At 55.4% G+C, this 10,332-nt stretch overlaps 1 protein-coding gene across 2 annotated transcripts; it reads left to right on the forward strand.

Annotated features, from left to right (window-relative positions):
* The first annotated feature begins 2,604 nt into the window (after positions 1–2,604).
* FXYD2 (FXYD domain containing ion transport regulator 2) lies at positions 2,605–9,929 on the forward strand. 2 transcript variants are annotated; one of them, XM_068554377.1, is made up of 6 exons: positions 2,605–2,777; positions 7,377–7,415; positions 7,605–7,679; positions 9,141–9,177; positions 9,340–9,370; positions 9,651–9,929. In XM_068554377.1, exons 1-5 carry the CDS (start codon positions 2,759–2,761, stop codon positions 9,362–9,364), a joined length of 195 nt encoding a protein of 64 aa, XP_068410478.1. In that variant the 5' UTR covers positions 2,605–2,758; the 3' UTR covers positions 9,365–9,370; positions 9,651–9,929. The 2 variants fall into 2 exon arrangements, with proteins under 2 accessions (XP_068410478.1, XP_068410477.1); XM_068554376.1 differs by lacking the exon at positions 2,605–2,777 and adding an exon at positions 5,248–5,387.
* Positions 9,930–10,332: the final 403 nt, after the last annotated feature.

A 10,332-nucleotide genomic window follows, 5' to 3' on the forward strand; every position in this document is an offset into this window, starting at 1 on the left:
GAGGCTGCGTTAGGCAAGTTGTGGGTCTGTCTGTGCAGCTGGAAAAATTATTTCACCTCTGGAACTAATCCATTCATTTAACAAAACTAGGGATCCACTAAGTGCCAGGCCCTGTTCTAGGCACTGGGGATCTAGGAATGAACAGAACCAACAAAACTCCTTGCTCTCCTGGAGCTTAAGTTTTAGTTAGGAGAGAAATGAGAAGCAAGATAAGGAAAATATGTATTTAATCAGATATAATAAGTGCTACAAAAAAAACCCCGAATTTGAAATGTTGCAGAGTGGGTGTGTAAATATTAGGTGGGGATGCAAGGAAGGGTCTTTGGAGTCAGTCTTTGAAGAATGACCTGAGCAAATTCAGCCAGGAAGTTCTCTGGAGGAAGAGGCTTCAGGAAGAGGGAATAGCCAGTGTGAAGGTCCTGAGGCAGGAGCGTGTCTGGAGGATTAGAGGACCATAAAGGAGACCAGTATTGCTGGAATGGAAAGAAGAGGCAGGGAAGTCATTGGAGACAAGGTCAGAGAGGTCAGACCTTTATCTAGAAGCCAGATAAAGACGGGCTTCTAGGACACAGAAAGGGCTTTGGCTTACACTCTGAGCCGTCAGAGTGTGAGCAGGAGAGGGAACCCTTAGTGAAGTGAGGGCGTTGGGTGGGATGACCTTGGAGGCCCTTTCTGGTAGTCTATGATGCAGGGTCTCCATATGGGATGGAGATGTCTCTCTTCACAGCATTAGTGTCTGGGAGTGTGTGTGTGTGTGTGTGTGTGTGTGTGTGTGTGTGTGTGTGTGTGTGTGTGTGTGATGGGGGTATTTCTGGCTGAGGTCTCCACTCTTGAGACCACTGACATTTTTGGACTGGGAAACTAGACTGGGACTAAAGGCCCATCTAGCCCCGAGATTTAGGAACTTCTCCAAGTGCCCAGCCTGGGGAATGTCTGCTTGGCGCTCTGGGCCGTGAGCACGCAGGTTTCCACTTGGGAACATGTGACTAGGCCTGGTCTTGTGAGAAGCTGGGTCCCTGGGCAGGTGGGCCGCTGCCTCGTGGGGAAGGGACGAGGAGCCTGGAGGCAGGGCTGCCTGCTGGGGTGGATGGCCTCCCGGGACAGACCTCAGCCCAGTCAGACAACCCCCTCCAGGCCTGCCTGTCTCTATTTCCAGAGTGTTTTCCAGCCCGAGCAGCTCTGAGGGGGTGTCATGGGTCACCCCCTCAGGGCAGGAAGCTTTGCTAAGGAGGGACCGAGTGGAGGGTGTCATCTGACCAGGGCCAAGGGTCAGTGTCTGGGGCCAGACCAGCACCTCCCAGACCCTGCTTTTCAGTGTCTGTGTTGGGATGGCCGAGCAGGGCGACCCACAAGGAAGGGACCTGAGGAAGATCCTGTGGTCCCAAGTGAGCCACACAGACAGCTTATTTTTTTTTTCTTTCTCTGTGGCCACTTATATTTTATTTTTTTTTATTGGAGTACAGTTGCTTTACAATATTGTGTTAGTTTATACTGTACAGCAAAGTGAATCAGCTATACGTATACATATATCCCCTCTTTTTTGGATTTCCTTCCCATTTAGGTCACCACAGAGCATTGAGCAGAGTTCCCTGTGCTGTACAGTAGGTTCTCATTGGCTGTCTATTTTATACATAGTATTAATAGTGTATATGTGTCAATCCCAGTCTCCCAGTTCATCCCACCCTCCCCCTTCCCCCTTGGTCAGAGTGCTTATTGCAGCCTTGCTCCAGGCCCTGTCAGGAGGCCTCAGTGGCCAGGGAACAGGGTCTTGGCTGAGCCAGGGTAGGGGCTGCTCTGCCTTCCCGCTCCCACTGTTGGCTCCTGGCTCCAGCTGGGAGGCTGGCCCTCCATACCTGCCTTCCCACTGGAAGTGCTGTCTTCTGTTCACCCCGCACTGTGGCACCAACTGGCAGCCCTCAGAGGCCTCACTAAGCTGCTGGTAGCTCCTGCTGGGCCGCTGGGCGGATCTGACATCATAGCCTCAGGTAAGTCACTGGGGGCTAAGTGGCGGGTCCCAGCTGAGGGAGGGTGGGTCACACGCCGGCTCCCGCTCCCAGCCCCAGCAGCTCCCCATCTCTGCCCAGGTCCCGGGGTGACACAGGAGGCTGCAGCTGGTGCCTCGGGCCCCGGGCCATGGCCTGGAAACATTCCCTCCCCACCCAGGGCAGCTTCCAAGGACCTGCTGCAGTTCTGCCCAGTCATCAGGGCCAAGGCCTGACTGGGCTGGAGGAGTGAGGTGTCGCTGAGTAAAGGCTCCGGGGGGACACACACGTGCCCCTGAGTGTCTCCCTCAGCTGCCTCAGGGGCAGGTGGAGAGCAAGGGCTCTGATTCCACTGGCTGTGGCCCCGGCCAGTGCCCTCCTGGCTCCTGGTGACCTTTGCAGGCACCTTGGGCTACGTGGAGGCTGCTGGCTGTGGCATCTCTCCCCAGTGCTCTGCCTTCCCGCTCCCACTGTTTGCTGTGGCTCACAGCTTCCCCCTTCCTCAGGTCACCTTGGAGGTCAGAGAATCTCCCCCACTCTCACGTGGATCCTGGCCCAGCCTGCCCCAGCAGGCAGGCAGGCAAGCCCGCAAGCAGGCAGGCAGGCACGAGATGAGGGCTCCCTTGCCAGTCCCTCCTCCCTGCCTTTGTCTCTTCCTGCCTGTGGGCTCGGCTGGGGTGTGGAGGGAGGGAGGGCCACTCTTCCCATCCAGGCCCTGGGTCACTAGCACCTCATAACTTTCTCTTCCACTGAGGACACAGCCAGCAGCTCCTGCCATGGACAGGTGGTACCTGGGTGAGTCCCCTGAACCCCACCCCCCCACCTTCTCAGACTCTGACACAGGTGTCCACCCCATCACTTTCAAGTGCACCCCCAGCTCCCCAGAAGTACGAGAAAAGCAGAAACGAGGAGAGGCAGGATTTGTAAACAAGGGCATCTCGGTATGGGTCCTGGGCGTGCCGTCATCTCTGCTCCCAGCATCTCTGAGCTGCAAGAGCTGGGAAGGCAACTTGTGCAACAGCCCCCTTTCTGTCTGTGTGTCCATCTGTCTGTGTGTCCATCTGCAGGAACTCTGAAGCCAGACTGCTGGGTTCAGAGCTTGGTTCCCCCACTTCGTAGCTGCCTGACCTCTGGCAAGTTATTTTACTTCTCTGTACCTCAGTTTCTTCATCTATAAAATGGGGATGATAATAATGCCTTCCTTGCCTCATAGAGTTGTTGTGATGATTAAATGAGTTAATTTTTGTAAAGTGTTTAGAACAGTGCCTTGCATATAGAGTTAAAAACGCAGCTATTGATTTGCTTTCCCTATTTCTCTTGTCTTCTATCATCTCCTATCTATCTACCTATCTATCCATCTATCATCTTCATCATCATCATCATCTGTCTATCATAGTCATTCATCAATCTATCGATCTATCTATCAACTTTCCACCTATTTTTATACTCCAGAAAGAATCCACAGTGGCTTACAAAGATAGACAAAATGTACTAAGATACCAAGATAATGTATAATAAGGAGGTACCAGTGTCTGTGTGGAGGGCCCCAGGAGTTTTGGGAGTACAGCCACGGGGGCTTTCTAGCCCTGGTTTTGTCCCTGACTGGGTGTTTCAGGCAAGTCCCTCAACCTCCCTGCCCTCAGTCTTCCTGGGCTGCCCAGTGGGGATCATGGTGCTGCCCTGGCCACCTTCAGGGTCATTGTGGAGTCAATGACCAGCTCAGTTTCTTTATCTGTGGAATGGAGCAAACGTGTATTCAGCAGGACAATGCATGCAAGAACTTGACACATGCTCAGCCCCTACCAAATGTTAGCTCTGTTGTATTTTCGTGAATATTCATCACTTGGCCCTGAAAGCAGAAGAGCTGAATGGGTGTCTCGGCTCCTGGTCTGCAGGCCGTGACATTTTCTCTTTCCATCTCACCCTCATGTTCATTTTGCTGGAAGGTGGTTGGCTTTTCTGGGTCTGACAGTGTATGACAGTAACAATAATGACACTTACTGCGTACCAGGTCCCCTGCCACACCCTTTACTGCATTATCTCACTTTCTCCTCATCACAACCCATTCTACGGATGAGGAGACTGAGGCACACAGAGGTTAAGTAACTTGACAGAGGCCATATACTTAGCAAGTGGAGGAGCCAGGAAGTGAACTCAAACCTTGATCCCCTGCCACTGCTCCAGGAAGATTAACAGATGGAGTCCTTTTGAAGGACTAACCCACCCCTGTTGGACACTGACTGCTGACCTTGGCCCTTTGGCTACAATTGAGCATCAGTCTCTTCTGGAAGCCAATTCGATTGATTAGAACTCAGCCAGGAATATGAGCATCCATGGAGTACCCAGCGCTGCGGTCCCCCAGGTGAATAGGGCCACAGTAGAGGGGGGAGGAGGCCTTGGAAGTGTGGGAAATTTCCTGATTCCTAAAGCTGAGGGAGTGGCTCTCAGTCTCCACTTTGCCTCTCACCGCTGTGTGCCCTTGAGCCAGGGCCCTACCCTCTCTGTGCCTCAGATGCCTCATCTGTAAAATGGGGAAATAACACAAAGTGCAAGGAACTAATAGGAACGTGATTTGCAAATCATGAAAACAAGGAGCTCTCCCTGTGGCAGGGCTTGGTCCCTCCCGAGGGAGCCTACCGTGTAACAGTGGGAAACTGGCACGGAAGCTGTGCTTCACGGCTGGAGAAGGAAAGTGCCAGAGGCTGCAGGAGACGAGGGGTTGGTTAGGGATGACACTGAGTGAGCTGTGAGCTGTTAGCCTGGCTGGATGAAGAAGATAACAGAGGAAAGGGCGTTCCCAGGCAGCGAAGGCCTGGAGGTGTGAACGTGCATGGGGGGCTCAGGTGGGCTGTGAGGCAGGAGGGGCCGGGTACCCCGGGACCACCGCAGAGGAGCCTCGAGTGCCAGACAAGACACATCAGCCGAAACAGCGATCTCCATAGTGGTGGGTGAGGTGGGCAGCTGCTAGGGTCAGGGGCTTCCATGGGATCCCCGACCTTGCCCCCTAGGCTGTAGTATACACGGAATATATTTTGAAACTCCCACTTCCCCATTGTCACAGCCCCAGCCGTGACCTCTCTGGCTGGGGGAAGGACACCACGGCTGATCTGTCCCCGGCACTTCTCTCTGGAAATTTCCTTGGGGAGGGTTTGGAAAGCCGGCCAGCTCCTCCCTGCCCCTGCTGCCCCTGCACCTCCTCATGCCTCAGCAGGAGCCCCGCTATCCACGCCAGGGCCTTTCTTGTGACCAGGGTAAATATTACCTGGCACTGTTAATGTTTAATGCCCCCCCCATCCCTGGCCACCCCACAGCCAGGCACTGTCCCCGAAGCAGAGGCAGCGGGAAGAGGGCAGTGGGACGTGCCCGGTCTGCGGGGGGACATGGCAGGATTGTCGACAGATGACGGTGAGTGTGTGTGTGCGTGTGTGCGTGTGTGTGCGTGTGAAGCATTAGGTGCCTCGGACCATCTTTGGAGGGTGAGCAGGACCCCACTCTTCCGTCTCCTGGCACCCCTGCCCTCCAAAAGTACCCACCGCCCCTGCCTCATCCCATGCCAGCCTTCCCACTAAGAAAATTTGCTTTTAAAAGAGGATCCTGCCTTAACTCCTAAGAAATCTAGCTTGAATGGCGGAACCTTGGGTGCCAAGTAGGAGCTGCTGTGGGGTGGGGAGTGGCGAGCTTCCATCTTGACTTTCTGGCATGCATCTGTCCTGGTTCCATGTATCTTTGGGACTCTCTAAGCTCAGAGCAGGAGGCAGATGGGGGTCAGGCTGGCTGGGGCAGGAGTGGGCCCGTCTGCTCAGCCTTCTCAGGCTGGCTTTGGGGTGAGAGCCCCCAAGTTCAGGACACGCGCCCAGAAGTCATCCTGTGAACGAGGGTGATCAGGCCTGGAATCCAGTGGGCCTTCTGTTGTCCGTGGTGGTCTTAGAGTCAGATCTAGAAAAGATGAGGGCTTTGGGTGAGGGCTGGCTCATCCAATGGCTCAAGACGAGGTGGTCAGGGAGGAGACGGGTCCCTGGTATGCTGAGGGGAGCTGAGTTTGCTCATGGCTCTGACATTAATGCCCCATGTGACCTTGAACAAGACCTGAACCGAATCTGGGGAGACAACTTCGGAGGCCTTCTGCATGGTGACGGGTGCCTGGGCCCCCCATAGGCTCCCTTGGCCTCAGGCCCTACAGGTCCAGGAGCAGACCCCTTCTAGCCTGTTCTCTCCTGGCCTAGGGGGGTTGTACCGCCAGGACAGCTGGACTCACCGGGCCCCATGGCCCAGGGCACAGTTCAGCACACCCTGGGAGGTGCCAACTGGTGCGTTCCTTGGACCTTGGGCACTGCTTCCCTAGTGCCAAGAAGGGGCTCAAGTAGGGCAGAGAAAAGGGGCCACCCCTAGCCATGGCAGAAAAGCTCTGGCCAGGTGCCCTCCAGCTGCCCAACGGTGAGTACGCTCAGTTTACAGGGCCGGAAGCAGAGCCATATCTGCTCGGGGCTGGAGACTGGACTGAACCACTTGGCCTTGAAATGTCTCCTTCCTCCTGACCATGCGACAGGCAGCACAGCAAAGGGGTTAAGCACCCAGATTCTTAACAACCAATTGCCTGGGTTCATTCCCAGCTCGACCCTTTTCTAGCTGTGTGACCGTGGGTGAGTTGTTTTGCCCCTCTGTGCCTCCATCTTCTCATGGATTATATTGGAAGAATATTAATGTCTCATAGAGTTGTTACAATGGCTAAATGAGCTACTGCTTTGTTAGCCTCAGCCTGGCACATGGTAAGCACAATATATTAATGTTTCTGAAATAAATTTGCTTCCCCCTAAGGACAGCAACGTAGGAGAGAAGAATCTAGAAACATGGGTCCAAGACCCAGTTCCCCCTCCACCTTTTATTGGGACTTTAGACAAGTCTTCAAACTGGGCCTCAGTTTCCTCCTTCTGTTCAGTGAACGTTAAGGTTCTATTTATTTATTTATTCATCCATTCACTTCACAAATACTTGCTAAGTACCTTGTAGTTGATTAGTCATACGGAGAGAGGTTGCTGGTGAGTCTTACGGGAGATGCCTCTGTTGGCCTTTTCTTACTTTTGTATGAAGCAAGGAGAGGAAGGAACCAGCCCCTCCCAGAGGTGCCAGAGGCCTCCACAGGCATCGTGGGTCCCTGCTTTGGAGGCATGGTATTTGGTCCCAAGCCGATTGTCGGGTGCCGCCTAGGGCAGTGGGGCAGTGGTGTTAGCAGACACAGCAGCCCCCGCTCCTGGATGTCTCTCCACCAGCCTCGCCTGGCCCCCTTGGACCCCTAGGGGTGCTGGGATGCGAAGGACGGGAGTTCCACTGTTTCTGTGGCTGAAACACACCACGGTCGGTGACTCACCCCTCACCCACTTCTGGCTCTCTCCTCAGGTGGCAGCCCCAAGGAGGACGTGGACCCATTCTCCTATGGTGAGCCTGGTGGGCCCCTCCTCCCCACCCTTCCTGAGCGCCCCCCCCATGTAACCCCGGTTCCTGGCCTCTCCCAGCCCTGGGTTATGTGTCCCCACCTTCGCCAGTTACTGTAGGGCTGCTGCCAGGTTGGCTGGAGGGAGGGGTCTGGGATCACTCATTCCACTTCCTTGCCCTCTCCTCTCTCAGACTATGAGACTGTCCGCAATGGGGGCCTGATCTTCGCTGCCCTGGCCTTCATCGTGGGGCTTATCATCATCCTCAGTAAGTGGGGCCTTCGTGTGGGAAGTGGGGTGCTGATGGGGACACATCTCAAAGCCACTGAGTGCACTGGCTTCCCAGGTCGGGTTGGAGGGAAGAGCCCTCTCACCCCCTTCCCAGATCCCGGAAGGCAGAAGTGAGTTTCTCGGATCCCCTCCCCTCCCCCACGCAGGACGTGGAAACGGATGGCCACCTCGATGGAAAGAGGAGTCTTGGATGACCCACTGCTTGGTCCTCAGACCACCCAGGATGTTCCTTCCTCCTCCCGTGCGCCCTCCAGTGGATGCTGGGGGGAAGGCTGTGGAGATGGGAGAGCTGGCTTCCAGTGGCCCTGGGAAGCTCCAGTGCACGTGGAGCCAGGCCAAGGGAGGGAACCAGCCTCCACTGGACACCCCCTCCCCCAGATCTGGATGCTTTCTTGGCTTGAGCTACATCTCAGCCCATTTAATCCTCTTGGCAACACTGAGGGATGGCCACCAATGTCACCATTTTGCAGATGAAAAACCAGACCCACCCTGATATATGCAGCAAGCTGCCTGAGGTTCCGTAGCTGAATCGGAAGCAGAGCGGGTTCAGCTGCAACCCCCCCTGCCCAACCCCCTGCCTGCTGCTGGAAGGCAACCATGCCTGGCAGCCAGAGGCCTTAGGCACCCCTGTTAGTTTACCATGGATCCCCTACTCTCTGGGCCTTAGTTTGCTCATCTGTTAAATGGGGATGATCCCACTTGCCTAGTAGGTTAGGGCTGGCAGCCAAAGACACAGCAGCCAAGAAAGCACTCAGAAGGCTCCAGCGTAGGCATGGGGTGTTCTAGGGGAGAAAAGGGTCCTGGCTCCAGCCCCAGCAGGCACACAGCAGGAGCTTAATAAATGCTCGTGGACTTGTTCAGGTGCAACCAGAAGAAACATACACAGAAACACACCAATGAAAAGAAGAGAGAGAATGTTGCAGATACACCTCCGTGTCCTGGGATTCTAACACATCCATGGGTGGTGCCCCACCTCCTGACGGCTGCGCTTTGCAGACGTGGCCAGTCTCCCTGATTCCCCTGGAGGCTCCCTGGTGGCAGTGTTGAGCACCTAGGAGGTGGAAGGCAGATGGGCAGGAGCAGGGGTCTTGGCTCTGGACTTCCTGCCATTCTTCTCCAAGAGCTTATTGAGCAGCTTCTGCATGCCCAGCACCACGCAGAGGGGCACCACCATGGCCCAGGCTCAGCACCACTCTCAGTGCCCTCACAGTCCCCCACGGACCCAGTGCAGTAAATGTTTGTTGACTGACCAATTGACTGACTTGGGCTTCTGAATGCTTATGGTGCAGCCCTATATATAGAGAGAGACAGTCAACTGTGGCCTCCAAGGCAGACACCAAGCGGTACAGGCTGGTGGGAGGGAGGAGGGAATACAGATCTGAGTCCTCCAGGGCAGAGAGGGTCTCCTTGGAAAACTAACCTCCTTTCTCTCTTTAAGGCAGACGATTCCGCTGCGGGGGCAGGAAGAAGCACCGGTGAGTGCCTGCCTGGGTGACTGATGGGGTGGGTGGGGCAGGGGCAGGAGGAGCAGGTCGAGGAGTTCGTTTACTGAGGCCTGTGAGGAGGGTCTACAACTTCAGGAGCCCCTGAACTCACTGCCCCCCCCCAACTTACCTATCTGCTTTCCTCCAACCCAGGCAAGTTCACGAAGACGAGCTGTAATGAGAGGTAGGTTTGCGAGGGACGGGCAAGGGGGGTGGCCCAGGATGGCTGTGGATAATAAGGAAGAGTTGGGGACAAGCTGGGAAGGACTTCAGGGTCTTTCATCCATCAGCCAGGCATCTGTCACCCTCATGTGTTTTTAAACGATGGCCAAGTGCCTGGCATGGCATGTGTAGCCAAGGGAGGCTGCCGAGACACGCCAGAGAGAGGTAAGATGAATAAGGAACGAAATGAGAGTCCCGACCTCTGCCCCCTCACAGCCCCAATCCTGTCTTTGTCTTTGCAGAGCCAGCCGTGTCAACCATTGCACCGGGGCCGCTTGGGAAGCCCTCCCTGAGCTATAGGTCTTTGTCCCCAGGACTGCCAGGCCCTCGGGCTGAAGGAAGCCCTGGGTTCCGCATGACCCCTGGGTGGGCATTGCCTCCTCCCACCCCGTGCTAATAATAAAGCCGGCCTCAGAGACGGCTCCTTCCCTGGCCTGCCTCCCTCCCTCCTTCTCTCCTGTAACTGCCACCATCCTCTCCTCCAAGTCGGAGTCAATACAGCCCGGTCCCTTGTTTTTCAATTATTCGCTCAGGTGCCCATGCCTACTTAAGCAAGAAGTTCAGTATCATCCCCTCTAGGACTTTCCTAGCGATGCCAAGGACCCCAGGGACAGAGGGCTCAGCCTGCCTTCCAAATGCCAGGCAAAGAGAAAGCCAGGCAGGCGAAGGTCACAGGTTCAAAGCCGCTGGGTCTGTTGGAGCTGCCTGGTCATCGTCCCAGGCCCTGGGTGGGGCTGTTGGAGCTCTCCAGTGGGAGAAGCTGAAGCCATGCCCTGGGCTGCCAGCGTTGTAGCTGTTTGTGGCCATATTATGTGCTCTGCCATTTCCCCAGGTGCACCAACGTGCCAGGATGGGTGGGTCTAGGGGTCCGGGTGGGGGCCTCAGCACACGCTCTCATCCTATCCCCTTCCTGACCCTGGTGCT

This window comes from Eschrichtius robustus, chromosome 11 (genome assembly GCF_028021215.1).
Source record: "Eschrichtius robustus isolate mEscRob2 chromosome 11, mEscRob2.pri, whole genome shotgun sequence".
Lineage (NCBI taxonomy): Eukaryota > Metazoa > Chordata > Mammalia > Artiodactyla > Eschrichtiidae > Eschrichtius > Eschrichtius robustus.

What these genes read in the sequence shown, in the direction of transcription:
- FXYD2 (XM_068554376.1), top strand. Translation starts at nt 5,264, where the DNA reads ATGCCCCCCCCATCCCTGGCCACCCCACAGCCAGGCACTGTCCCCGAA. An exon ending in CGTGGACCCATTCTCCTATG is followed by an intron (nt 7,416 to 7,604) that starts GTGAGCCTGGTG and finishes CTCCTCTCTCAG; the next exon opens with ACTATGAGACTGTCCGCAAT. An exon ending in GGGGGCAGGAAGAAGCACCG is followed by an intron (nt 9,178 to 9,339) that starts GTGAGTGCCTGC and finishes CCTCCAACCCAG; the next exon opens with GCAAGTTCACGAAGACGAGC.